Below are 27,109 nucleotides of genomic sequence, written 5' to 3' on the forward strand. Positions count from 1 at the left end.
TTTGGTAGGGGTTTGGCTTGGGTGCTTGGCCGAATTCCGAATCCCAAGAAGCATTGGTAACAGGTCGAAACACTCTCCTCCTGCATCTAACTTCAACCTGACATCCTGTCATTGCTGTACCTCTGTCACGTTGTATCAGTGTCGCCAAACCATCAGAACCTGCGTTGATTTACCAGTCTTAAACACATCTTTATACCCACATCGCAAGTCCGGACCCTTTCGACCGCACCATCCGTAATCATGGCCGCAGATCGCCAGACTATTATTGAAGTGAACCGTTCGCTTCGCAACATAAAAAATGTAAATGCCCTCGAATCCCGTCATCGGAACTCCACTTGCACCATCATACTCATCTGGACATTATCACTGAACGTCAACTAACACCGTGAAGGAACTAGAGAACCTCCTTGAGAGAGGCGTGATTGACGACTCCGTCTACGATACCATCAACACCGCTCTTCCCGCCGAGTCCTCCCTCTCGGGCCCCCTCAAGACTGCGACCGGCAATAAGAACAACAACACCGCCGCTCCCAAGGCCGCTACTCCCGCACCGGCCGCCCACGCGCCTCCTACCAAGGCCTTCGAGGATCTCAAAGTCAAGTCGCATTCGCCCGCGCCACCCGCTTACGATCAGACACCTCCTCCTGGTCCTCCCCCGCGCAACATCAAGCCTACTGTTGCCAACGCCCGCGCCCTTTACCGCTATGCTGCCTCCGACGGCCGTGACCTGTCTTTCGAGAAGGATGATCGTATTGCTGTGTACGAGTACATGAACCAGGATTGGTGGATGGGCCGAAACGAGCGCACAGGACAGGAAGGAATCTTCCCCCGAAACTACGTCCTAGTCGACCAAGAGACCAAGAAGCCCGTTGCGCCTATCCCTCAGCCTCAGTACGGCTACCCTGCTTACTCTCAGGGTCCTCCTCCTCAACAGAACCCTTACAACTCGCATGTGCCACCCATGGCTGTCGCTGAGGGATCTGGACAGCCGCAGGGACAGGAGGGAGATGGCAAGGATAACAAGGTCAACGAGTACGGCAAGAAGTTTGGTAAGAAGCTGGGTAACGCTGCTATCTTTGGTGCTGGTGCCACCATCGGAGGAAACATCGTCAACAGCATTTTCTAGAGTCTCTACCTTACAATTGGGAAAGATACATCGGCTTGCTTTTAAGTTACAGGGCGCATATATTGGGCGTTAGGGATTCGAAAGGTTCATAGACAAGTATCTCAGGACGATACTGAGCCTGTGTTCAGCCTTAGTTTAATACGCAGGGAGTTTAAATGACCGTTGCGAAGATCAGGATTTGCTTGCATATGGAACATTTGAAACAATATTCGTGAAGTCGACATCTCAATTCAATGTCGATAGAATGTGAACATTTTTAGCCCATACTGGTTCTCATGAGGTGTCCTTCATCATGGCTGGTGGATCTGGTAGACCGTGTATACTGTGCTCAATACAGTGCTAATGTCCTAGTCACTATGTGAATTCTAGCCATGATCAATATCTACTACACTGTACGTCGCAAAATTTCTTGTTGACGCTCGAGAAATCTTAAACGAAAGAATTCGACAACACCATAATCAAGACACAGCCTTCATTATGTCGACTACTAAAAAGCGTCAAGCGGAGGATACCCCCGCCCAGCCAAAGCCAAAGAAAAGCAAAAAGAGAAAGGCGAATGCACCAGATGATGAACTTCTCGATACTGAGCTTGGTCTCAACACGCTTTTTACCAAGATGGACAACCAGCTCTTGGCCGATCATCTGGCCCAGAAATTGGGACGTTTCGGCACCGACTTGAGCGCTGTTGAGATTTCTGATATGACTGTACCAGGTAAGGATTCCTGTTGCCAATTGCCATTCTTATTGAAAATCTCACTCACAAATTCCCAGCCAACGCGATTCAAGATACCACTTCATGGCAAGAGTCAAGAACATTGGATAAGTTCCCCGACTTCCTGGAGAAGGTGTCAGAGGATCCCGAGGGCTTGAAGAAGGCTCCCAAGAAGAAGGGCTCACCCCATACCCTCATTGTTGCAGGAGCGGGTTTGAGAGCTGCCGATATTGTCAGGTACGTTGTTGCGACCCAGTTTGAGAGGGAAGAGACTGACTGTGAGCAGGTCGATGCGCAAGTTTCAAAGCAAAGAGAATTCAGTCGCGAAACTGGTATGTTTCACCTTGAGATTAATGGAAACGATATCGCTAACGCATACAAGTTCGCCAAGCATATGAAAGTTGAGGAGCAAGTCAAGTTCCTCCAGAACCACAAAACTGGCATCTGTGTCGGTACACCTGCCCGACTTATGGATCTCATCGACAACGGTAAGTTCGGTCTCGATCCTTCACTTTCCTGTCTCCCTCAAAATCACAGGCAGGCACTGACTTCAGCAGGCGCACTCTCCTTGGATAACTTGAAGCGGCTAGTCGTTGATGCTTCACATATCGACCAGAAGAAGCGAGGTGTGATGGACATGAAGGATACGATGATGCCTCTAGCTCGCTTCTTGTCAAGAAAAGAGTTCAAGGACCGATACGGTGACGAGAAGAAGCCGTTGGCTTTGTTGTTCTATTAGATGGATGTGATACCCTGACACAAGAGAAGTTGAATGCGACGAAGCTGTTTCTGTTTGAGACTTACCCTCAATTGTTTATAGATATTACCTGCTAGACTGTTTATATCCACAATACAGAAGATGCCTTCTCACTTTTGATTTCCTTCATTTAACTTTGGATGGTTTCCCATACGGTAGAAGGGGCCGCCCCCAGAACAGCAATTTGGCACCTGCTCCTACCCTCACCATCACCAAACACCACCTTCCTCAAATGCATCAGAACATCCGCCTACTCCTTGATCTCTGATGACCCTCCTGATCTTAGGCTTTTCATCTTCATCCGTTGTCTTCAGCTTCAGCTCAAGCTCGTTTTTGGAACGCATCTCACTCTCTTTTTGGAACCCATCCCTCGATCACTCACTCACTTTTTTGGTACTGTCGTTTAAACCAGCACCCAATTTCTGCACGCTTGTCTCATAATAGCCGCTTGCTTCCCATACAGCCATGCGACCTCATTTGTTCGCTGGCTTATTAGCGAGCTTAGCTACTCGTACATACGGCCTCGATACATCTACACCAGGTATGGACTCTGTGCCCAATGTTAATGGGTATTCTGACAAAAGATTGTAGAATGTGCTACCATTTGCTCTCGCGAACTTATGCACTACCATGGTATTCCTACTGTTGAGGGTCTCTGTCATGACATGGTCGTTCAACGAGTAAGTCATCCCTTCTATTGCATCAGTGATGGGCTGCTGACTACGTATAGGAACTGTTCTCATGTCTGGCCAGTTCTTGCACTGAACAGTATGGTCAAGCTTTGACATATACTATCTCCACTTGCTCTCGTCATGGTGGTACTATCAGTGATCTCCTTCCCGTGGAAATACAACATACGAGCCTTGCTACGAGGCACTTCATGCCTCTCGTCTCACGCTCTGATTCGGCCAGCTTTGGATTTGAAAGCCGTTTTAGCCTGTCCGTCGACTGTAAAGCCGGATCTGATGGTGTTCTTACATTGTCTCTCCCCGAATCCACCGCTTCAGTTCACCAATCTATTCCTGATGGTGGCTACCCCGCCTCACCAGGAGATGGGAATGGCAACCTCAATGCCGGAGCAGGTCCACCAGGTGGTGCCCCAGGCCCGAACAATGGGCCCTTACCAGGAAATACAGCAAGCTCAGGTGACGGTCAAGGTAGTCCTTCAGGAGGCACAGGTCCTGGAGGAGGAGGAGGAGGTGGCAATGATGGAACTGAGCCCTCAGATCCCAACGCGGATTGTGAAGAAAATAATTCCAATAATGGACCTTCACAGTCTGGCAACAATGATGACCAATATCAGCCTGCCCCTGCTCCGGCTCCTACCAACAGCAATCCCCAGCCGGATGGTCAGGCCAACGGCCCTCCTGCGCCAGGACCAGATGCTGCCGATGGGAACAGTTCGCCTGATAATCCCCATCAAGGCAATCCAGGACAATCACAGCCTCAACCCGCTCCTGCTCCTGCACCACCTCCCTCAGGCCCTGATGGAGGCGATGGAGCGCCAAATCAAGATGGAACTGGCGGCCCGGGAGAGGATTGCGATGAGAACGCTCCTCCAGGGTCTGATGCTAACTCTCCTGGAAACAATGCTGCTCCAGCCTCTCCTCCAAATACTGGCGGCTCAGTGGACTGTTCTATCGATATTAACAATCCAGTATGCGCCAACCAGAATCAGCTACCTCCTGGACCTCCAGCACCACAGCCTCCAGCACCTCAACCGCCAGCGCCAGCGCCGGATTCTTCCACCCCTCAAGGTCCCCCTCCCCCCTGTGGTGCTAAAGCCGGCATACCAGACTGCCCTGCCTCTCACCAACCTCCAAATGGCGATGGCAACGATGGTGGCGATGGAAATGCGTGCTCGGATCCCAACTCGACCGTTGGCTGTGTCTCTTCTGAGCCTTCCTCACCCCAGCCTCCTCCTCAGCCAGCACCCCCTGCTGTTCCAAACAATTGCTCCGGGGACGAAAACTCACCCTGTAACGATGGAGGTGACGGCGGGTCTAATCCAGGATCTAGAAGTCTGCCCGCAAACCCTCCGTCGCCGAATAGTCCTGATGTGCCTCCTCCCGAGATAGGGCCTTCACCCGCCGCCCCTCCGTCTCAACCAAACACAATCGCCGATCCTGACAACGGGGCCTCTTGTAATGGAAAACCCGGCCCTTGTCCCGCAAATAGTGGCACAGTAATTCCAGAGCCAGCTAATCCTCCTTCTCCTGCGTCTCCGCCTTCAACTCCCCCAGACGGCCAAGTCCCTAACGGTCCCCAAGATAATGATGGTACTGGACGGAAAAGCTCCGGTAAAGGAAGTGACAACGGTGATCTTGGACCCCAAGCACCAGAAATCACAGCACCACCTGTGCAACCGGCTCTGCCTGCACCAGCAACTCCAGCCCAGCTTTCAGGACCTCCTGTCCAATCAAGACCCCCTCAGCCTACCGATTCCAACGCTGTTGGCCGCGCACACGAGGGACCTCAAGTTATCACGGTAATTATACCAACGCAAGTAGAGAGCACAGCAACAAAGGTCATGACAGTCTAGCCGACAAATGGTCCTTCAATGTACTCATCACCGTCTCAATTGAAGGAACGTGCCATGGCTGACATAGAACGAAGGCAAGAGAATGGTCAAGAACTTGACACTCCTGGAAATGACATCTCTGTTCTGCCTGCCGCTGAAGCAGCGGCATCAGTTGCCCAAGCAGATCTTCCGACAGAGTCGGGCATGCCCGAGCCTTCGTTCGTCGTTTCAAACGACTCGACAAGAGCTCACGGCTACTCACGAACGTCACTGACTTTTGCTGCTCTGGTAGTGTTTGTGGCAATATTTTTCATGGCTACTGATATGATGCTATGACTTACATTCTTTGTGTTTATAGGCCTCGGGGCCTAGTAATGTGGGATTTTAAAGACATTACATTGCTTTAAAGAAATCTGTATTGCTTGGTGGCTTAGATAGCACATGATGGTGGATGAAGCACGTGAAATGGTATGATACTATTGTAGTTTCTATTATTATAGCAACATTCCCAAATGCAATGACTTGTTTCTGAACGATTCGTACTTGAGAGACACTACAATGATTCTGCGAGCATGTCATGTACAATAATAAATAGGCAGACTTAGTCAAGAACCCCTTTCAGCATCACCCGCCTTCATGAGGTAGCTACCTAGGTGATTCAATGCCACATCGCTCCACAGCCGCCATCTTTTGAGTTTATGCCTATTTGTTTGGGCTCAGGAGGAAGTGGCCATCGATCGAGATTCATTTCGCAATTTCGTAATTGTATGCTCAGACTCGTTTATACCATGTCTTGTCGGCATCCTTCAGCAATCCTTTGAACTTCATCCCCATTGTCCTCATTGCTTCATCCTCACAGGTTTCCCACTTCCGCATCAACTGCCTGACATCTTCAACAATATTTGCATCCTTTGGATCCTTTGCCTTAGTGAGTATATGACCAATGATCTCCCAACAGAGATAGTCCTTGAGTGTTGGCTGTTCTGTGGAAGCAAGATCATACTCCTGAAATTCTGCCAACATGAGTGCAAAACGGCCGAATGACTGTGTGAGGGGCCAGTAATCAAACTCCTCCTTGAGTTTCTGAAAGTCCATATGATACGGGTGATATTGGCGGCTTCCGAGGTCCCCAATGAGCTTGTAAAGCTCTTCTGTGAATGCCTGATCTTCTTCAGCTGTTCCATCGGACAAGGGCACAGGTATCGTTCTTAGCTTCATCCGAAACACACTGGGCAGCCTGCGAGTCTCTGCTTCCTTACGACGGATACTTTCTTGAACTTCTTCTGTCTTGGAGATCATCTTTTTGATAACGGGCACCGAGTTTTCCATCCAGTCGTTCCAGTTCTGTCGATCCTCAAACCGTCCGCCACTAAGCCTCATGACGAGCGTCATCACCATGTCGGCTTGTCCAATCTTGAGCAGCCTCTCAATGTACTCGATCACGAAGGACTGAAGCATCGGCAAAGACACTCCATTTCCAGCCAGCTTGGACTCTCGGTCGGCAGGACTCTGCTGTACCATGGCCGCAGACAGCATGATTCCAAACTTGAACGAATCGCGCCCGGGGTTGGAAAATTGCGAAAGCCAATGCTTGCCTGCCTTTGAGTTAACGAGATCCCGGTCCTCCTGGATGGCCTTTGTGATGCGTAGTATGCCAGGGCTGGGATCGACATTGATGAGTGCGGCGGAGCGAACCATATTGAATACTGATACAGGTGTGTAGGGTTGGAGTTGCCCATAAAGAGCAGATACTGTAGTGAGATGCACGGGGAGATGTGGAATATCTTCCGAGAGAGAGAAGTTGTTTTTACTCAAGAAGAGTTTCATCCAGCGGGTGTTGTTGACAGCTGATTGCTCTACTGCACCCATAACGAGGGACGCGAGCCTCCTTTTATCTTCTTCGTTCAAACTTTGTCCCCTAACCTTCAAGATCAAGAGTTTGAGAAGGGGAGTTTCGGCGCCAATCTCAGGCAATGGGGAGTCTTGGGCTGAAGCAGCAACCCAATCAGCTTCAGTCAGTCCGCGTCTCTCATTGAGCTGTGCGGCTGCTGGAACGATATATTCCCCAAGGGCTTCAAGGATGCGTTTCCGTAGACTGAGAGGGCAAGTAGGTTCCTCCAAGATTGCAAAGAGGCTGTTAGTGATGGTGATTCTGATATCGATGTGCCGTGCTTCCGCAAGAAGACCAACCAGGATTTCACATGATGAAGACGGGTCCATGAACAGGTTGTACTGCAAGATCTGGGCGAGCATCTTGGCGGTTGTAACCTTGATGGATGGTCCCTGAGAGGGCTTGGGGCCTGTTGATACGTCCTCCTCAGTGGTTTCCTCGGATCTCTCTGCTTGTTCTTTAGCGTCCTTGTTCTGATTTTGTTCTCGCATCTTCTCCTTCATCGCACTGGCCATTGTGTATAACATTTCCTTTGCTGGCTTGGCTGGAAGCACAGAGAGGAATCCAACGCTGAGAAGATGGCGGTGCCAAGAGGAGCTTTCTTTGGCGCCTTCACTGTCCAAAACCAAGTCGCGAATGAAGGGGCATGCCAGTGAAGGCTGATCGCTGGAAGCCAGACGCTCAATGACGAAGACAATATCCTGCATCTGCGCACGTATGGCTTCAGATCCCAGTCGCTCCCTCATCCTATCGATAAGGAAGCGTGCCAGCTCTGCAAGCAAGGGTGGCGATAGAGATGTTCTCGAAAGTAATCGGTATACATAGCTACCCTTGACAGACTCGCGATTCGATGAAGTGGTGAGAGAGTCGAAGAGCGAACCGCCATGTGCGGTCGCCAAAGCTGGGTTTCGAACTACAGCTCCGGCTTCGATAAGCAAGTCCGTTGTTGGCTTCCAGACAATCTCCATCATGTTCCTTTGGCACCTTTCACGACCTGCCTCTGAGCATTCTGCCAGGCTCTTGAAAAAGATTTCCAATCTGCTCATACGTTGGCCCGTTACGGCCATAATGAGGTTGAACAGCCAGGCCCAATTGTGGGCCTGAAATCCGGGTTCTCCGACTGCGAGCGTTGAAGTCTCAACAATATTGATGAGAACCTGGTTTGCAAACTCGATGTACTTCTTGCGCAGGGCTGATGTGAATGACACAACAGCTTCAGATGAGCTGACACGTTCATCTGGCATGGCACCCAACAGTTCTTCAATTTCCTTTGTCTTGAAGACTTTCACACTGAACAAACCATGGCTCGTGAGAGAGTCCTTGATGAAACGCCGAGACCAGATAATAGTGTCGTTCAGAGTCTGTAGGTCTCCAATAGCGACGCAGAGATTCAAGGTGGCTCTAGCCCAGTATGCGCGCTCCACAGCCTCACGAGCCTGTTGAGCGTTCGTTTTCCTCTCGTTGATGAGACCAATGGCGTGATCAAGCCATCCCTGGTGCTCATCTTGTGTGTTCGATTTGCGGATCAGCAACGCCCTTACAATCTCGACGTCTCCGAAACCGCTGTGTTTGATATGTCCCTGCGACTGATTAAGTATTGTTCCACTCTGGTTCGCGACTTGGAGGAAGTTGTTCTTGGGAAATAGGCTTTCTAGTTTCTCAAAAAGTTGTAGAGACTTCTTGTAACTGATGGTAAAGAACAGATCTGAAGGCCAGGCTCTTTCAGGGAGATCCTTGAGTCTGGCCAGATCTTGTTCCGAATCGCTCTCGATGTCAATTTTATAGTCTTTGTGATGCTGGATGAAGAGGCGAAAGAAGTCATATCTGCCATCGATATCTAACTCCCAAGAAACCCACAAAGTCTGACGTATTCTCTCTAATTCGATGGGCGATTTCTCCTTTGGCAATAGTTGGATCGCCTGTACCAAACGAGCTTGATATTGTCTCTTGCTTTCACTACCATCGGCAGCCTTGGCCCACCGACCGACAGTGTACTGAAGTAAGCCACCTTGTCTGAGAACAAGCTGCTGGGAAATCTTTTCCTCGTGTTTTTGGGTACATTGGAGTACGAGACTTAGATATTTGATGCGCCTCTCGTCGTCGTATCTGCTCTTGAGAAGGCGCTTGAGAACAGGCATAGCCACTTCATCTATCAAATCAGATGGGACATGGATCTTACCCTCTTTTGCGAGGAGGGTCGTCAATATCTTCTCACAAAAGGCGATGTTGCCACGAAAGAGTCTCCTATGCTGGTAAAACCTGATGTTTTTGTCCTTGCACAAGATTTCGCTAAGGAATTTATCCTCGTGCTGTTCTCGATGGCCTAGAAAGAGACGCTTGGTCTGTGGAGGCGTCCACTCGATCTTCCTATCCTTCTCAAACTTCTTTACCAGCTCAAGGTTGCATGCCGGAACAATGTCTTGATAGAAGCTGGTGAGAGGTCTGTCATCTTCTCGCCCCTCGTAGAGTATCGTAACCAACTCTCCAAGAGCAGCGCGCCTTTGGGTCTGTGCCTTCTGAGCTGAAGCGGTCGAGCCCAGACGCTTGCACATATCACGCACGTCTCGAATGCTAAACTCGGCCATCAGACGGGCCAGTCCTGAAGCTCTCCCTGCAGCATCCCACGCTTGCTGGAAGCGATCTTCACGTCGTAATGCTTTTGTGAATTGGCGAATGGTGAGCTTTCTCTTGGTGGCACTTTCAGTTTGGCGGAGGTCGTCTATGATCTCTGTTTCATTGCGGCGCGTCATTGTAGTGAAGATTAAATATAATTATCGTTGAGATGATGTTTTGTTGAAGGATGGGAAGCGGTGATTTAAATAGTCAGCTCAGCTACAGCCGTTAGATGCAGCAGCCTAAGACGGAAAAGCGTCCGGCGAGACCAAGAAGGTAATACCCGAGAGTCCTAGCATTAGCGACTAAAGTAAGGACTAGCAGGAGATCTTTTGCACAAGCCAATAGATACTTGCTTCCATTCCCAACTCGGTAGTGCCTCATCCACTTGATTCTGTCTATTTATTTTCATCTGCCTTAGAACTCCATAAGGCTCGACTTTGATGATCAGATTGGATCATAATGCCAGGATTATCCTCTAACTAGCCTCAACTTGTGCTACTTCGAAAGATATAATTGGTTTTCTACGGATTCTATGGGATCATCATGTTGTGATACTCCACTTGTTGGATCGGCGTATGACTGATATCCATAGCTGAAGTGGTGAGGTGGGGTGGGGTGGCAACATGTTATCGTTTAGACTTGACTTAACTTATAAACATAGTAGTTAAGTTTACGGTAAAAGTTTTTGCGTCTAAAAACTAATGTCGTATCCGTAGCCAAGTCATGCTGGCTTGTGGTACTAGATCGAAGGATAATCCCTCTTGTAGCACTCATAGGCAAACAGATGTCACCTTGATATTCAAGATGTGGATCACCATAGTCTAAGTGTAGGCAATTCATCCAAGATATGCGAAATCAGGCATCATATTCACTAGAGTGCATTCTCGACCCTCAGTGTTTTCCGTCAAACCCTTTTCGTTACCCAAAGTCCTTCTGTTTGGGATCTGTCTTCCGGGTTTGCCATTTCCTTCAGAAACATTCTGACTACTCGAGCTACCGATTGCTTACAACTGACACATATGTCCCAAGTATATCAATAAATACTTGTATTTACTCTTCGATATATACCAAGCCTCGATCAGATCAGCAAATAAAAGCGGAGTGATCGTGGAAAACAATAAAAAAAATAAAAAAAAGATTTCCATCACTTGACCCCAAAAGATCTTTCAACTGTTGCTTCACGGGAACATTTGAAGTATTGAATCGAGTTTCACAAGGTGGAATAATTTAGTCGCTCGTATTAATTACTTCCAAACTTCAATGGCAATGCCTCAAACTGAAAATCTGCTAGCTTCTCTCCGTATGTTTGGAGCAGGTCAACTTCGCCATAGCAATCAATTGCAGTAACAGCTCAGCCATACAAAGGCTCGGGGCAAACCTGTTCAAGTTTAGCTGTTCACAGCTCTCGCAAATGAAAAGGCCAAAAGAAGCTAATGTCACGGTGATTCACAGACAGACACACGCAAGCAACACTGCTCGCAACTGGTAGGCAGCCCTTGGCTATAAAGCTCCAAATCTTCTCCCACCTTTTTTCTTCACTTTCAAAACCCAACTCCCTTTCAACTCCGATAATCTTCATCGAGCGCTTGTACCACACACGATGGATTGGGACGGGTCGCCAATCACGGACCCAGGATGGGGTGATGTCGAAGCTTGGAATGCTGTTGAATATACCCAAGGTAATCTATCTTTATCGCTTCACCGACCGGAATGTTACCTGACCAACATATCTGTATCTAGTCGAGAAACCCGGATTGATTTGTGAAGTCAAGGATGCCTTTGCCAAATTCGACTACAATGGTAATTTCGTCAAATGGCTTGACGAGATGCCCTACGGCGAGGTGCAGAAGGAGATCCGTGAAATCAAGCGAGTTCGCGGTAAATATGCTGTTGTTTGTGGCCGCTTCCCAACCAAGGACAGTACTTGGGAGGTCCGAACCATCTGGATCAATAACCCCGCCCTGCAGGCCGTTCTCTACGATGTCTTCAGAGGCTATCCTGATGTGAGTTGTGGCGGTGAGGTTCTTGAATTCAAGGCACCATTTGTTCCTCTCATTCATCGCTGGGAGCAACTATGCAAGCTGGCAGGCGTCAACGCCGGTTCTGAGATCCAGAAGCTCATGAAACTCTTTGTGGATATGCTCAAGAATGAGCTACGAGACACTCTCAGCCGAGTCAAGAGAATCAAGGAGACTGGGTGCGCTTCTTGGGAAGACCTCAAGTTTGTCTTCAAGCCTGCCCAGCTCTTCTTCCGCTCCGAAGCCCCAATAGCCGCGGGGATTTCCCGAAAATATGGAGGTGGTCATCTTTCAGTGCACCAAATTGCGTGGACTGGTTCAGATTATTCTACTGTCAAGTCCACATTCGTGGTCCCTGCCTTCCACGGCACCCGGCCGCTCTCTGACCTCATCGTCAGGCCGGTCTGGGCCTGTCCTGAGAATGATATCAAGGCTTTGAAAGCTGCCCTCATCAGACGTGGGCGTAAGTATGAAGACCTACGAGGCATTCATTTCCGCTTCCATCAAGATCCGACCCGGGCGGGTAAAGCTCAGCACCGCGAAGAATCTTCTTCAATTGTTCATGTGGTAAGCAAGTCTGTCTGCTATTGATGCAAGCTTTAAAGCTAGACTAACATTCTTGTCGAAAAATGAGTGGGGAAACCAGGAACGCATCATTCCCAAGGAACCCCGTCTTCCGATTCAACCGGTAAGGATTCATGGTACATCTAACGCTCAGAAGCGCTGACAAAAACCACAGACAGAGGGACGAGTTATCGTTGATGCGGACGGTTGTAATGATGACTGGTCTCGCTATGTAGGACCCCTGTACGAGCTGAATCTCCACAGCGCAATGAAGGCGGATGGGAACGACTCGAAGGCGTCTACTCCTGACGACCACCAAGAATCTCAGGAAGCCAGTGATCCAAAGAGCGAAGAAGGAGATGACTCTGACCGCCTTACGGATGAGGAGGCCATGTTGACTGTCTCAACTGTGAACTGTTTCTCGATCGAACGAAAGGTGTGGTGTAAGTTCACAGGCTCAAACCTCTCGAACCTACTGAAGCTAAGAATTTGTGATAGGCTATGCCGAAATCGACCATCTCACCGACATTGAATGGACCACTGAGGCCATCAATAGCCTCGTCATCGATGAAGCAGAGAAGAGACTCTTAGTTGGATTTGTTGGCGTAACAAAGAACGGACAGTTGCAGCATTTCGACGACTTTGTCCACGGAAAGGGTTCGCTTCTCCTCGCCAATGGTTAGATATGAACTAACATTAGTCACAGGAAAAGGTCTTGTCATGCTCTTGTGTGGTCCCCCCGGTACGGGAAAGACATTCACTGCAGAATCGGGTATATTCTATCAATGCTTATGCTACAGTTCCTTGCTGACGTCAACACAGTCTCCGAGAATCTGAAACGCCCCCTCTACCGCATTGATACTTCGGACCTTGGGATGGATACCTCCAAACTGGAGTGCAATCTCAAGACTGCTCTTGACCGCTGTGCCCGCTGGGATGCCATCCTCTTACTTGATGAGGCCGACGTATTCCTTGAAAAGCGCACCAGCAGCAACCTCACGCAGAACGAGATGACCACCAGTAAGATACCCTATTCGGTTGTGTTGACCTGTCTGACATTTTCTTCTAGTTTTCCTTCGCCTCCTGGAATACTACAAGGGTCTCATGATTCTGACCACCAACCGCTACCCTGCCATCGATCCCGCGTTCGAGTCACGTATCGACCTTTCGTTCGTCTTCCAGGATCTGGAGCCAGCCTCCCGGGCCAAGATCTGGTACAACTTCCTCATCAGAGAGAACAAGAAGTTGGCTGAAGACAGTAATGCGATTGCGAAACTGGCCAGCATGCCTCTGAATGGCCGACAGATCAAGAGCGCCGTCAAGACAGCACAAATCCTCGCTGCCAGCGAGAACTTGTCTCTTGCAGTTGATCATCTGCAGACGGTTGTTTTCATGCGAATGAAAGCATTGAAGATGCTGGAGTAGGTCGGGCGACTGAAAAGGTCTGGCATTCGAAGCATGAGGATAATCCTTCAACTCGGACACAATCATCATGACGACCGCTTTCAATGGCCGATGAAATTTTTGGTGGCATCTGTATCAAGGCAGTATGAACTTGAGGTGATGAATGGAAGACATTTCTCACGATGGTGAATAGGTAAAGGCAACTTGACAAAGGGGATAGCTTATAATAGCATTCACATCAACAAGTAAAGGATTGCCTCATTAGAACGTAATAGGTTTCGTGATCATTCAGGTGCTTTCATAATTTTATCGTATATTATTTGTTTTCGCTCTTGTCTCAGAGCTCGCGTGATCCTCGATGCCATTTTAAGCTCCATATTTCTTGTCCTTGTCGGAGATGGGGAATTCGCTGCCTGTGGCGCTCTTGTACTGGTCACGAATAGCATCGGAAATAGCCTCGTCCTTGGCCTGCTCGGCGGCGCCCTCGTTGCTCTGGTCGCCTCCACCGAGGAACTTTTCCTGCACAAAGTCGACGGCTGCAACAGTTGTTAGTATAGTGCTACATAGGAAGTTGGAAGGAGATGTTTACCCTTGTCAAGACCATCTTCGTTCTTCTCGCCCTGCGCGCCACCGCCAGCCATTCCGTTGACCTTGTCCATGAAGCTACCGCCAGCCTCGGGAGGAGCTTGCTGGCCCTCGGTGTTGCTGGCGTTGTTGTTGCCACCTGCGAGGTTCTTGACGAAATCCATGATGATAGTTTGAGTTTTGGGTTTCAAGTTGTAATTTGTGATTTGGATATGTAGGTTGATGAGTATGAAGATGGAATGTTCAAGAAGCGGACGAGATCTTCCTTTTTATACAACTAGTCACGTAGCATATCACCATGCGGGGAAGGAACAATTCTTGATTCACTGTATGGCAAGAAAACCACTGACGCAATTAAAAACAAGGACATGTACATGAGACCAGGGGATCGTACTTTCACAGCTGAAAAATGATGTGCAGTGACGTTGACACCAAAAAGTATTGGTGGACATCTCGACAGGGATTGACAGACCAAGATAAGGTGCGGCGATAGCATAAAGCTTAAGCTCGCGTGCCAAGTTTTAGGGTGGTAAACCGCCTGGAGCGCTGATGTGCGGGGTAAGCTTTGCTAGAACTCTACTCCGCAGCTGGACCAAACTCATGTTGCTGATGATATCACAGGAATTACATAATCATTAGACATGCACAGCACGCGTGTTTGGAATTAAATGTGTAGCATTATTGAAACAGATGGGTATCATAAACATAATCTCGGTCCCTGCCCCCTTTTCATCGCCCCTGTCGATCGATGCCCAGTTATACCCGGAATCTCTCGTCAACCATCGCCGTTTTCGGTTGTCGTATCGTCGTCACTTTTCTTGGTCGTTAGCATAAATGCAGTTCTTTCATCTCATCATCAACTTGTGAGTCGTGGATATTAACTCTAGCCTCGGGTATGCATCCCATTGGCGTCGATGACAGCCTGACATCGGTGAGGCATGCTCTCAATGAGCGCTTTCATGTTTTCCTGAGGTATGTTGTTCCAGGTGCCTCGGACAACTCGTCGGATGCGCCACTCGGCGACCTCGCCGAAAAGAGAGCGGTCCTTGTCAGTCTTGAGATTAGCCTTGGCCCAGTTGAATATTTCGGTGATGGGGTTTAGGTCGGGTGAAGCGGGAGGGAAGTGCTCGATGGGCATAAATCGTCCTCGCATCTCGTCCTTGACGGCAACAGCAGCGTGAGCACACATATCTGGACGCATAGCAAAGCGAGATCCAGAAGGCTGATCACTGATCCACTTGAAGAATCCTGGAAAGATGACCTGGTAGTGATTCACAGGGCCAAGGGGGCCGAACTTGTTGTCCGCGTCGCGACTCCACGCAATGAGAGGGCCTTTGCCCGTGAGACCTGAGAAGTGAGCGAAGTACAGCTCACTGTCATTGCAGTTAGTAGGCTCGGCAGGCACGTCGTTGATGCAGTCAAGATGATATTCCTCGTCGGACTGTCGAATGACCAAGGGTTCGTGTGCGTCTGTAAGGGGAATACGGACTTCCGCAGTGAAGAGAACCTTGTTCCACTGCTCGATAGTCCAGTTGACATGGTTGAGAGCGAATTCAAGTCGAAGCTTTCGGGTTTCCTCGCTAATGTAAGGACGAATGACGGCCGGGTACAACTTGTACCCGTACCGACCGAGAGCATTGCGAATGGCAATATCAGAACTTTCCAATCCAAGGGTAGCAGCGATCTTAGAGAGGGACATGCGACGGGCATGGGGAGAAGACTTGATGAACTTGACTAGCTCTCGGGCTTGAATGATGGTAGGGGCTAGGGGTCGGGCGTCGGTGCAAGAGGACTTGTCAGATATTTGACGAGCTTTGACGCGAGTCGCAGCACGAGTTAGAGGCTGAGTCCAATTGACCCTTTGAGCGACAGCCTGCTTAGATAGTCCTTGGGTGTGAAATTGGACGGCGTGGGCTCTCTGATAGCTGCTAGGAAGGCAAGCAGCACGCAAGAGTTGCTCAGTCTGCATAACATGTTTCAGACGTTGTGGGTTATTACCAGCAAGTTGAGGTTTGGGGTTGGAGAAGTGCTTGATTGAACTCTTGACCACATCAAGCTTGGCATCATTAACAGCCGCAAGATCCTCGCGAGTAGCAAGCTCATGTTCGATCATGGAGACAGTGCTGAGAATAGATTCGAGGGTTGCAGCCATTGTGAAGCTTGAGAGCAATGGACTTGGGGAGACAATGAAGAGAATAGCAAAGATTGTCGAGAGAATTGTGATGAGACGTGAATGTAAACTGATTGTTGGAATTGATTGTCCTGAGAGCAAAGATTGAAGACAATTGTACTGCACAACAAAAATATTTCGATGTGATTGAAGAAGAATTACAAGAGAGAGCTTGGGGAGGAGGGCCTGTCGAGGGGTGCCATTAGTGATAGTGGAGGGTTTAATGGGTACTAGGTATCTAGCTCTGGGCCAATGAGATGGAACATGTCAATAGAGCTCAATAGAGAGTTCCCCACTTCTAACAGTAACCACACTGTGAGAATTGAGGCGGTGCGACCATTCCTGTGGCTTTGCGGGGTCTTTTGCTGGCCGGTTGACTCAAGCTTTGGTGGGGCGCAGAGTCAATCGCTATGACGCAGACGTATGGCCTCAGCTGGGCTGTTAAAAAGTTCAAATATCGCGACAAAGACGTCAGTTCAGTACAACTCCTATTGTTCCGCCAGGCTCTCTATACGCACGAAATCACATCCATCATTCGCCATGACTAAGACGAACGAGGATCTTCTTCGGCGGCCCTTGTATCGTATGTACTCGTCTCAAACCCCTCCCCCGCCATGGATCGGCGTGTCTCGATGTCGCAAAGTGCTGACGAGTTAACCAGTCTATGATCTGCCTGCCGAAGTTTTGGACACTTTGGTGCTCAAATCTGATACGGACGCCGAAGCTGAGGCAATCGCTGCCGCCGAAGCCACGAAAACTTCTTCTTTTGAGAGCGCGTCGTCGTCAGATTCGAATCTCGTCGGGACACAAGCGTGCTCTTTGTGCGGTCTCACATTCACAACAGTAATCGACCAGCGGGGGCATCTCAAGTCTGATTTTCACCACTATAATCTCAAGCAAAAACTGCGAGGACAAAAACCCGTGTCAGAGGCGGAATTCGAGAAGCTCGTAGGCAACCTGGACGAATCATTATCGGGTTCTGATTCAGACGAGTCGGAAGAAGAGGAGGAAGATGGCCGACAAGACTCAACACTGACTGCGCTGTTGAAGAAGCAGGCGAGATTGGCTGACAAGGCGAACGATTCAACCGGAGATGATGATGACGAAACGGCAGGAAAGCCAGGTCGCGGCAAACCACCTCTGGTATGGTTCAGCTCTCCGCTGCTTCCAGAGAAGACCTACTTTGGCATGTACCGCGCAATCTTGACGGGCGAGGAACAAAGAAACCAGGATCTGGTGGAGGTGTTGAAGAAGAAGCAGGTCGAGCCTATATCCATGCCCAAGATCCCTAAGGAGGGCGCCTTACCAGAGGTCGCATACAAGGGTCCTCATATCTTTCTCTGTATGATTGGAGGTGGCCACTTTGCGGCCATGGTCGTATCTCTTGCCCCACGATCCAACAAGAACGGCACTACCATGAATCGAGAAGCGACGGTGCTTGCTCACAAGACCTTCCATCGATACACAACCCGACGAAAGCAAGGTGGTTCTCAATCGGCCAACGATAATGCGAAGGGTGCTGCTCACTCGGCTGGTTCAAGTTTGCGACGATATAACGAACAGGCTTTGGTAGAGGATGTGAGAACCCTTCTCCAAGACTGGAAAGCCCTCATCGACACATCAGAGTTACTGTTCATCCGAGCAACAGGTGTGACAAATCGAAGAACGCTCTTCGGCCCCTACGAAGGACAGGTGTTGAAGCATAATGATACTCGACTGCGGGGCTTTCCCTTCAGCACACGGCGAGCGACGCAGAATGAACTTATGCGATCCTTCATCGAGTTGACGCGACTAAAAGTCCGTGAGATCGAGCCTGTGCAGGAACAGAAGAAAGACTCTGGGTCAGCGACTCCAACAAAGACGAGTACAAAGCCCTCAAAACCGAAGTTGACAGAAGAGGAGGAGACTGCTTTACTCCACACATCTCAACTTCAAGCGTTTGTACGAAGGTCGAAAGTCCCTGCGCTACTCTCATACCTTAAGAACAACAACATATCGGCCGACTTCGAGTTTCAGCCTGTGGAGCATAACCACCACGCACCACGACCACTCCATCTTGCCGCGGCTCAAAACGCTGCACCATTAGTACTTGGCCTTCTCGTTCGTGGCGGAGCGGATCCTACCATAAGGAATAACGATGGCAAGACGCCCTTCGAACTGGCTGGTGAACGCTCGACGCGCGATGCGTTCCGGGTCGCCCGCTCCGAGCTCGGAGAGTCTAAGTGGTCCTGGGAGGATGCCAAGGTACCGCCAGCCATGACCAAGGCTGAAGCCGATAAACGTGACGAGCGGGAGAAGAAGGAAGCCAGTGACAAGGAGGCGGAGCGTCGGCGCGCTGAAGAGGAAAGATTACAGGTTGAAGGTCCAAAGGTTTCAGAAGGACGAAAACAGAAGGGAAATGCTCTGGCGGCGGGGCTCAAGAAGACACCACAGGAGAGGAGAGAGGCGGAAGAGAGAGGTTTAACGCCTGAGATGAGGATGAGGTTGGAGCGTGAGAGGAGAGCCCGAGCTGCGGAGGAAAGACTACGCAGGATGCAAGGCAGCGGGTAAGCTTGGATGCCATAATAGACCAATACTCAAAATAGACTAATGCAACTACATACTACATCCTGGTTCTATTATACTGATACATGACAAAGGTTCATTAGTGTCAGGAGTTTGTGCCAATTTTGTGATCTCAGTTACCCAGCACAGTCAAAGTGTTACACTATGGGCGCCTGATTGTTAGAAGATTCTGGTTAACATGGTGTTTTCTCATCTTCAGCTTTGTTATCATGGGCTTACAAACGATGATAATAACGAAGGATTATATATTCAGAGACTATCCACAAACAAATTTAAACGTGTGTAAATGATGAAGTTACCCGCTGAGATCAGTGAGGCCCTGCTTCCGATATAACTGCATTCTGGTTCAACTCCACGCCGTAACTCCCAACTACAAAGACCCCACAATATGTGCGAGTATCGGAACCTCTTCAGTCAATATCGACATCAATATCTCTATCAAACCTTTCTGCATGATCTTCCCGAGCACATCATTGCGGGCTTTCCATTTCCGAGTCAGTTGTTCCATTCGCTTGCAACTCAAGCAGGTCCAGCTTCTTGAGGTAAGATGCCAACAACGGTCCATGGATAGAGTCTTCAATCTGAACACACACCTTCATACCATTGTTCAAGGAAAGTTCCATATTCCGCACTTCAATCCATTGCACAGGAGGAAGTGAGACTCTATGAAACAAACCTCTCGCCATAGAGAAAATTACCTGCACCCATCATATCTCATGGCGTATAATGGCACGCGCGGCAATATCATACCTTGTGTTGGGCAGAATAGGCTCGACAGAGCGGATGGTGTAGATCCCTCCTGCGCTCCAAGGACGATGCTCAATGAGATGGGTGTTGGGGGGGATCTCAATGGGTTTGAGAAAGTGAGAGAGGGCGCCGGTGATGAAACGGCATACTTCATCCTTTTTCGTGAGAATGGTGATGCCATCTGGTTTTCTCATCTCAGTAAGAGGGGCCTTGTTCTTAGGTCGTTCATATTGATCCTTGAAACGGACCTGTTTGCGTGTCCCAATTGGAGCCATACTGAGGATTGGTGTCGTATGCGTTAGTTTTCTCGTGTTGTCTTCAGTTTGGCCGCGGTAGAGCAACTCTCAATGCCACACAATTGCTGTACGGAGAGTAGTTGAGGAGGAGGATCTAGACTTTTTGTACATCTTCATTCTTATTTGTTCATAAGTTGGGTCTTTGTTTCAAATGACAATAATCGTGTTCGCAGCTCCGTACATACATGATCCTAGTACTAGGTATGAACAAAGACTGACCCAACAAGACCGACTTTGGTTGCGCAACCATCTAAATGCCTGACGCTAAGCCGCACAGTCTTACGGTTATTAGTTCTGTAAGAAAGAGACATAATTTAATGATGTCTGTTCAGACATTGTTTCAGACTCAAGCAAGCATTGAGGATTGCCTGTGTTGAACATTCATTCTGGGCACCTAAGTGCTCACTCAAGCCTCAATCAACTCGTCAAGGGTGTCGTATCTGGAATTAGTGAGGCTTGCTACTGAACCGGTGCTGAAGGCCTCTAAAATAGAAAAGTCAACAGACAACATGTAGATAATATCAGATTTGAAATTGAATAGTACAATGGTGATTACTCTTTCACGGATTCATTGGCATTCACAAAGTTTCATTTTATTTTCCTTTCGCGTGTTGGGAGCAACGTCAACAGTCCAGAACGCTCTAGGTTAGTAGATTGACCCCTGCCCTGGCATTGACTGACAATGTCCTATCGCTCAACACAATATTGGCCTAAAATTTCGCTGATACGAAATTCTGCAGCTATTTCATCAGAGTTTGTGTTGTAGCTCCGCGAGAGGTTCTTCTTTCACGTCTTTGAGACGACGTTGCTACCAATACCGCGGTCTTGGCCGAAGAGCAAAATCCACGCAGCCTGCAGAGTCATCAACCTATCGACTCTACAGAAATGTCCAATACATCGACAGATACTGCCCCTGGGGGTTATCATCCCATCGAGGTCAATGACAAACTAAACCAGCGATATCACATAGTTGATAACCTGGGCCAGGGTGGTTATTCGACTATTTAACTTGCCCGCGATCAGGAGCTCAACAAGTATGTTGCTATCAAAGTCGGCACAGCTCATCATGGCAACGGCATACGCACACCGGGCCGGCTTCGTTCATGGCGGTGAGTATCTACCCTACGTACTCTAGCCACTCAGGCATCGTCTGATCGTATCTAGATATTCACCTAGGAAACGTGTTGCTCCAATTGCCTGGATCGGAGCTCGATCATCTCTCCATCCAACAGGTGTATGAGAGAAACTATAAACCAGACCCCTGCCCAGTGACTAGGACTGATGGTCAGCCGGTTTTCTCACCGTCAGTGCCAAAGAATGTCTATACGCCAAACTGGCTCGGTAAACCCAGCGACGAGGTTCTGTTGCCTGAAGCCAAGCTGTGGCTCGCCGATTTCGGAACAGCATTCAATCCTTCGCAGGAGACGAGACTGTTGTCTTACACGCACTTACAGAATCGACCACCAGAAGCAGTGTTTGATTCCACGAAACCTCTGACATTCTCCTCTGATATCTCGAGCCTGGGACTCATGGTCTGGGAGGGCATGGGTTCCGGGCCATCTATGAGCGGCTTTCTCTTCGGTGAAAACGAGGTGGTTGCTGACCAGGTCGACGCGCTCGGTCCCTTGCCCCAGTGGTGGGAGAAATGGGGGGCCAGAACAAACGTATCTACTGAGGGCGGACAGCCAAAGGGGGGAAGGAAGGTGTGGCCGCTTCAGAAGCGATTTGATCTGATTCTACAGAGAGGGAAGAAGACGGCAAAGCTGGATGATGAGGAGAGCCGTGCCTTTTGAGATATGATCAAAGGGATGCTACGCTTCAGACCAGAAGAGTGTATGACAGCTGATCAGGTTCTGCGATCGGAGTGGATGAGTAAGTGGGCTCTACCTCTTGCAGAGAAAGCTTGGGAGCGTAAACTCTTGAACTAAAAGGGATATGGCAAAAGAAACTCATTATTCGATACTGGATTTGACAGTTCCGATGCTGGTTGAGCTTTCAGTGATACATATATAGACCGAGGCACGTATGATTGGACACCGTTGTTAGAAATCAAGAAAGTGCAATCAGATCAAATCGGAACGTTAATATTCAGTATCTAGCACGTTTCTCTTGCCAGATACCTCTCCGAGACAAGTAAAAGGTCAAGTGGAAGTTCTTCCTACGTCCTCTCAGAGCCTGATCGACAGGCCAGCAAGTCAGTGTTTGACTTTTTTCAGCTTCAGCATCGCCGTTTCGAATATAAAATGGCCAATGCGCATTCTGAATGCTTAACTCATTGAGAAAGTTAATAATATGGGATTTTCGTGCTCAAGTGGCTTCCTGTGGTGAAACTGGCCCCAGCCAATTCCCATAATAGTTACTGGTTGTCACATGGAAGCCTCTGTTTGCTTTTGTAAAGCTTTTGCTTTCACTCTCGACAGGTTTTGGTCACTTTACTTATTACAATAGTCTAGTGACTTAGCGATATGCGGATTCAGTCGGAGCCTCCCAGTTCGCGGTAAAACTTTCAGCCTGTGATTGCTTAACCTCGTTGTTGACCGGAAGAACGACCAGGTTGAATGAACCCGGTAAGAATTCCACCACTCAGCTCGGAAGAAACGCAGAGAAATGGAAACTTCCAAACTTCACAGCCACCTCCTAGCTCCCCGAAGTGGTAACGGAATCGGCCAAGTTCAGGTTTGCACAACCCGATGCAGCATCAGTCCGATCCCCAAATGGATGGGACTCGGAAGATAAATGCAGGTACGCTCGCAAGCCTGAGCCTTTGTTGGATCTTGTGAACTCGATCAGGGTTGGTGGGGGTAAATTGTCACAGAAACCTTTGGTTCCCCTGAGAGGTTGTAAAGCTACCGCCATACCCATGCAAGTGCTTGCAAGGAAACTGACAAGTGAACCAACTGAAATGCAACAGCAAACACACAACCAGCTAGGCAGTACTCTGCTCGTTACCAATGTGATGGTCTTTTTCTCTTGGCTGGACCGAGCTGCTGTAAGGCGAGTCAGCTCTGATTCGTGTAAGCTGTAGACAGTCCTTGAAACGCCCGGAGGTCAAAGAATAACGCTTGGATATGACGATCAGTGGAGTCATTTGGCACAAGCTGATTGACGTGAACAATAAATGCACGGTCTAATCGATCGAAAGTGAGGTGACTGACGATCAGCATGTTGCAGCAGAACTAGGCTGAGCACAATTTTATCTCATTTACTACGGGAGACAATAGAAACACATTATCGTAAAAACGTACGACCAGTCTGGTCACTGGGTGTCTCGATCAAGATTCGCTCTCAAGGTCGTTTCTGGTTATTGGTGACAATTAATTGACGTTACAAAAGAAGCAAAGAACCATGTCACCTCAACGTTCAAAAGCAAAATACAACTACCGTTTGTGTAGTGCCTGGCAGATCGCAAGTTTCATCCAAAGCCGCCACGGCCGTAACTCGAAACACAGAACGACGAGAAGAGAAAACGCTAAGTCGAAGCTGGCAGGCCACTCGAACTAGTCTCGGCCGGGATCTCCCCTGTCCGGCCCAAGAACACGCGTTGTAACGCTGTATCGTTCTGTCTTCAGGGGTCTTCAGGATATCGTTACACTCGATGATGGTTCGACCTTGTTCCGCGAGCCTGGGCTTTAGGCGACTGAACGTGGCATCCAGAAGAAGCTAGACAGGCTATCAACAATATGACAACCCCGGGATGAAAACGAAACGACAACGGCGATGATACATCGTCAAGATTACCGACATAGCCTTCTCGATTTTGCCAGGAGTACCAGCACAGCGACTTCGTAAAGATATCGAGCTGGTTATTGGCTTGAACCATTTTTTGGAATACCGTATTTCGCCTTTGTGAGCATGGGACGTTGTTTCTTTTTTGCAGAAATACCACCACGGAGAAACATTTAAGCTAAAGGATAGGCATTGGACAGTGCCCCATCAGTGTCGATTGATAATGCACGGAGGCTAATATTGATGGACGCCAACGATCCATGACGTGAGCAAGCCACCGGGAGCTTTCATCAATAGTTCCGTTGATCTCACGTGCGTGGAAATCGGTGGAGTGTACGGTCGAAATCCTGTAAGCAATTGCTGCTAGTCATTTGAAAAATTCAGTATTGGCAAGTGATTGCTCACAAGCCATGACAGGTTCGCAATTTCGACGACATAGGAAACCATCAGCCTGTGTGGTCCGGAGAGACCAAATTTGTCGTTATAGACTAAGGTTGGCTACAGACTGGGGATTCAGGTGAAGGACAGGGCTACCATATGTTGCGACTGGCTGTTCAAGCTGCCCTTTTCGTCATTCTATCTTTTGAATGAAACAATCCGTGCACTTCCCGTCCTGGTGTTAGCCAAGTAAGCATAGTTTCAAGGTTGGTAACTCAAACTTTGAGATAGGAAGAGCAAACAGTAATTGCTGTCGCTAGAGCTCTGTCTGGGACAGAGTATTGCAACGGAACTGGTATAGGATTCAGTTGATTGCCGAAGACATCCCGATGAAACCTCGACATTACAAATTATTCCAAATGAATCGCATCGTGTCTGGATGTTGTTTGGCTTCGACTTCAGTTGCAGGCGAATATTTTCCTGTATCGCCGAAGCCTACCCGGGACTTCATGATTGCCAAAACATACAAGCATATGCCGATCGTTCCGGACTTGGGAAACACCGGACGGGTAGGCTCGCGATATTCTGACCCGAGAGTCCTTGTTAGTCGCTCTTCCCTTGCGACCTCTCTTTTGGGATGCTCTCAAGGTCCAGAAGAGGATCTGCTAAGGTTGTGAAGATAAAATCTTCGAAGGGTGATAGGGCTGGAAGGCATCGGCGTCTCAGATTCGTAGCTCAGTAATTGATGATTGGCTGCCCTGATGTTGAAACAGACTAGGGCGGCCTGTTCCTGAGACTCCTTGGCGTCAAACACAAGCGCCCAGGGTCTGTCTCGCCATGCTAGTGGACGGGTGGTGGCGCTCGGTGCTAAAAATGAACACCAGTACTAAAGATAGAGATGGAAGCTGGGTAGCCACGAGACCATTTGGCGTTGGTAATTCTGGCCATCTTTGGCATGATGAAAGTAATCGCCGAGAGCCAATGCTGTCTATGACACATTTCCTTACCCTATTGTGATTCTTATACATAGATTTTGAGTGGTACGCAAGCGCCATGTTTCGTAGTACATCAACAAGTACCCAGTAAACACAGTAGCCGGAAGACTTGGGAATAAGGTAGTCTAGTCTCAAGGAAGACCAGCGATCCGAACAGAACAGTATAGGCGGTGAATTGGAACTTCCGTCCTGTTTAGAGCTATCACAGCAAATGAGGCCCAGAGACGATGTACAAGCAAGGCGACTGAATCAATCAGTCAGGCCATCAGTCACGCCAAGCCTGCGTTTGGCCGTGTTAGCCAGATCCATGATCACTTATTCCACGAACCTTGTCCGTTATAAATGGCCTGCTTCCGTGATTCGCATCCCCGTCAAGTCCGGTGGAAACGGTGGATATGTGGACTGGCTCTACAATATCTCCGTTCTCCTATCAATCGGCGAGATGCTGCAAAAGGGGAAATAGACCAAGTCCCTTGGTGTTGTAATCTCTTTTGACGTAGCAACCCGCGTTTGGACCATATTGACATGCTCAAGGTGTAACGTTTACTCAATCGTGGTTTCTTCGGAGGCCTGCTGTAGATCACGGAGAGGAACAAGTGCGAGAGTTAATCACATGGCGATGTTATTTTTAGGGTCAGTCAAGAAACATTATCCATTCTTGATAATGGAATCGTGATAATTTCCAGCATCCATTCGCTGTCCATCTAGATCAGAGAACGAGCAAGTGAGTGACCTGCACAACGTTAAGGTGTTTTCCCAGTAGCGAGTCGGTAACGGTCTGACTGCAAGCGACGATGCCTTGGCACCTTCTGTCACGGCCAACCGTCAGTGGCTCGCGGTGGCGGTCTGGGGAAACGGCGCCGGACCACGATGCTCCCCTCAAGGGAGGAATCCGAACAAGAACAAAAGCAAGTGCCTTGATCCAGCACCTTTAGTGGCTCGCCCAAAAATGCCCAAACGACCAATGGGCAACCACTAGGGCACCAAGCAAGCGCTGCTGCGCGATTGGCGGATATGGTGCCTGTACCTGCAGAAGCCTGTGCGGGACGTTAACGGGTCCGGGCCATCGATGCCCCTGATTCTTAACATGTTCTAATATGGTGGCGCAGCGTTTCATTCATCAGTTGCACTTGCCCATTCGTAGAGATGGATGATACCCAAGAAAAGGATGGTAGACGCGGAAGGAGCAATTTGTCCTGGGGAAAAGGAAAGAAACATCTCAAGAAGGAAAAGAGAACGAACCCCTTGTGGCGTCGTAAATTATGACAGATGTTATGCGTCGATGATACTGCGCTTTCAGTAGGGGATACCAATGACTGTAACCTGAGTCCGCATCCACCACCTGAATTGTCTCTGTTCCTCATTGTCTTAGTTAACCGCTATCTCAGCGTCCAAGTGCAAGCCTCACAGCGGGGTGTGAATTTTCCCGCTGTCGATGCCCCGCAAAGTGCTCTAAACGCCCACCTCGGTAACTGGCTAGAAGCTCTGTTTCGCTTTTGGCCTACTGAGAGGCGCTCTGCTAGTGGTCATCAACACATGCAGTAGCGCCTCGGAGCTTTAATCAGAATATGCATAACCGCCTTTCGATTCGTATTGGTTCACATTGCACTGTTTTCTCATGGCAAGCGCCTGAAGATCGGGATATGCACTGCGGCCTCTTGAAGCGCAGCCCAGCAGCGGGAGATGGACCAGCTGAAGTAAGCCCTGTCAAGCATAAACAAAAAGTTCTGTTAACCTTTCTAAGAATACCACTTCGGCAAGGCAGGTAAAGACAAGGTTGGTTCTCATCCATGGCCAGGCACAGGCATCACATTGGCTACCGTTGGGCATTGCGCTTCGCATGGTGCGAGCTCGGTCGCTCATCAAGCCATCCACACAGCCAAGACCTGAGAGAGATACACACCCTGGAGAATGCTGCCACAGATCATTGGGCTTGCACCGAGCTGCTGTTGAAGACCCCTGTCAATGGAGAAACTTCTGACGACATGGGTCCCTGTCACGGATACTCATCCTTGTCATTGTCCCTGAGCCGCCCTGG

At 49.1% G+C, this 27,109-nt stretch overlaps 9 protein-coding genes across 9 annotated transcripts; 5 read left to right on the forward strand and 4 right to left on the reverse strand.

The window, feature by feature from the left end:
• The first annotated feature begins 33 nt into the window (after nt 1-33).
• Nucleotides 34-1,522, forward strand: FOBCDRAFT_251192 (SH3 domain-containing protein). Its single transcript, XM_031186950.3, has 2 exons — nt 34-300; nt 392-1,522. The coding sequence occupies exons 1-2, from the start codon at nt 241-243 to the stop codon at nt 1,124-1,126; spliced, it is 795 nt and encodes a 264-aa protein (XP_031038085.2). The 5' UTR covers nt 34-240; the 3' UTR covers nt 1,127-1,522.
• On the forward strand, nt 1,500-5,504 carry FOBCDRAFT_251193 (U3-containing 90S pre-ribosomal complex subunit-domain containing protein; the record flags this gene model as incomplete). Its single annotated transcript, XM_031186949.3, has 11 exons — nt 1,500-1,838; nt 1,898-2,075; nt 2,125-2,170; nt 2,221-2,326; nt 2,396-2,464; nt 2,755-2,988; nt 3,059-3,136; nt 3,187-3,275; nt 3,326-5,083; nt 5,138-5,404; nt 5,475-5,504. Exons 1-11 carry the CDS (start codon nt 1,604-1,606, stop codon nt 5,502-5,504), a joined length of 3,090 nt encoding a protein of 1,029 aa, XP_031038084.3. The 5' UTR covers nt 1,500-1,603.
• Nucleotides 5,505-5,887: 383 nt separating this feature from the next.
• Nucleotides 5,888-9,757, reverse strand: FOBCDRAFT_294490 (uncharacterized protein; the record flags this gene model as incomplete). Its single annotated transcript, XM_031186947.2, has 1 exon — nt 5,888-9,757. The coding sequence occupies one exon, from the start codon at nt 9,755-9,757 to the stop codon at nt 5,888-5,890; it is 3,870 nt and encodes a 1,289-aa protein (XP_031038082.2).
• A 1,466-nt stretch (nt 9,758-11,223) lies between these two features.
• On the forward strand, nt 11,224-13,823 carry FOBCDRAFT_251195 (P-loop containing nucleoside triphosphate hydrolase protein; the record flags this gene model as incomplete). The annotated part of the gene is made up of 8 exons (XM_059610939.1): nt 11,224-11,302; nt 11,364-12,104; nt 12,247-12,329; nt 12,381-12,648; nt 12,704-12,862; nt 12,912-12,977; nt 13,028-13,225; nt 13,275-13,823. 8 exons carry the CDS (start codon nt 11,224-11,226, stop codon nt 13,628-13,630), a joined length of 1,950 nt encoding a protein of 649 aa, XP_059465116.1. The 3' UTR covers nt 13,631-13,823.
• Nucleotides 13,824-13,870: 47 nt separating this feature from the next.
• Nucleotides 13,871-14,421, reverse strand: FOBCDRAFT_40560 (uncharacterized protein). Its single transcript, XM_031186945.3, has 2 exons — nt 14,199-14,421; nt 13,871-14,145 (listed from the first exon to the last, which is right to left on the reverse strand). Exons 1-2 carry the CDS (start codon nt 14,356-14,358, stop codon nt 13,976-13,978), a joined length of 330 nt encoding a protein of 109 aa, XP_031038080.2. The 5' UTR covers nt 14,359-14,421; the 3' UTR covers nt 13,871-13,975.
• A 656-nt stretch (nt 14,422-15,077) lies between these two features.
• FOBCDRAFT_138419 (uncharacterized protein) lies at nt 15,078-15,332 on the reverse strand (the record flags this gene model as incomplete). Its single annotated transcript, XM_059607997.1, has 1 exon — nt 15,078-15,332. The coding sequence occupies one exon, from the start codon at nt 15,330-15,332 to the stop codon at nt 15,078-15,080; it is 255 nt and encodes an 84-aa protein (XP_059467349.1).
• Nucleotides 15,333-16,772: 1,440 nt separating this feature from the next.
• On the forward strand, nt 16,773-18,985 carry FOBCDRAFT_225502 (uncharacterized protein). Its single transcript, XM_031186944.3, has 2 exons — nt 16,773-16,947; nt 17,026-18,985. Exons 1-2 carry the CDS (start codon nt 16,788-16,790, stop codon nt 18,912-18,914), a joined length of 2,049 nt encoding a protein of 682 aa, XP_031038079.3. The 5' UTR covers nt 16,773-16,787; the 3' UTR covers nt 18,915-18,985.
• A 414-nt stretch (nt 18,986-19,399) lies between these two features.
• FOBCDRAFT_202855 (uncharacterized protein) lies at nt 19,400-19,951 on the reverse strand (the record flags this gene model as incomplete). Its single annotated transcript, XM_054705009.1, has 2 exons — nt 19,400-19,592; nt 19,680-19,951. The coding sequence occupies 2 exons, from the start codon at nt 19,949-19,951 to the stop codon at nt 19,400-19,402; spliced, it is 465 nt and encodes a 154-aa protein (XP_054560984.1).
• Nucleotides 19,952-21,038: 1,087 nt separating this feature from the next.
• On the forward strand, nt 21,039-21,765 carry FOBCDRAFT_275348 (kinase domain-containing protein; the record flags this gene model as incomplete). The annotated part of the gene is made up of 2 exons (XM_031186943.2): nt 21,039-21,081; nt 21,137-21,765. 2 exons carry the CDS (start codon nt 21,039-21,041, stop codon nt 21,763-21,765), a joined length of 672 nt encoding a protein of 223 aa, XP_031038078.2.
• Nucleotides 21,766-27,109: the final 5,344 nt, after the last annotated feature.

Source organism: Fusarium oxysporum, chromosome VI (genome assembly GCF_013085055.1).
Source record: "Fusarium oxysporum Fo47 chromosome VI, complete sequence".
In the NCBI taxonomy this organism is placed as follows: domain Eukaryota; kingdom Fungi; phylum Ascomycota; class Sordariomycetes; order Hypocreales; family Nectriaceae; genus Fusarium; species Fusarium oxysporum.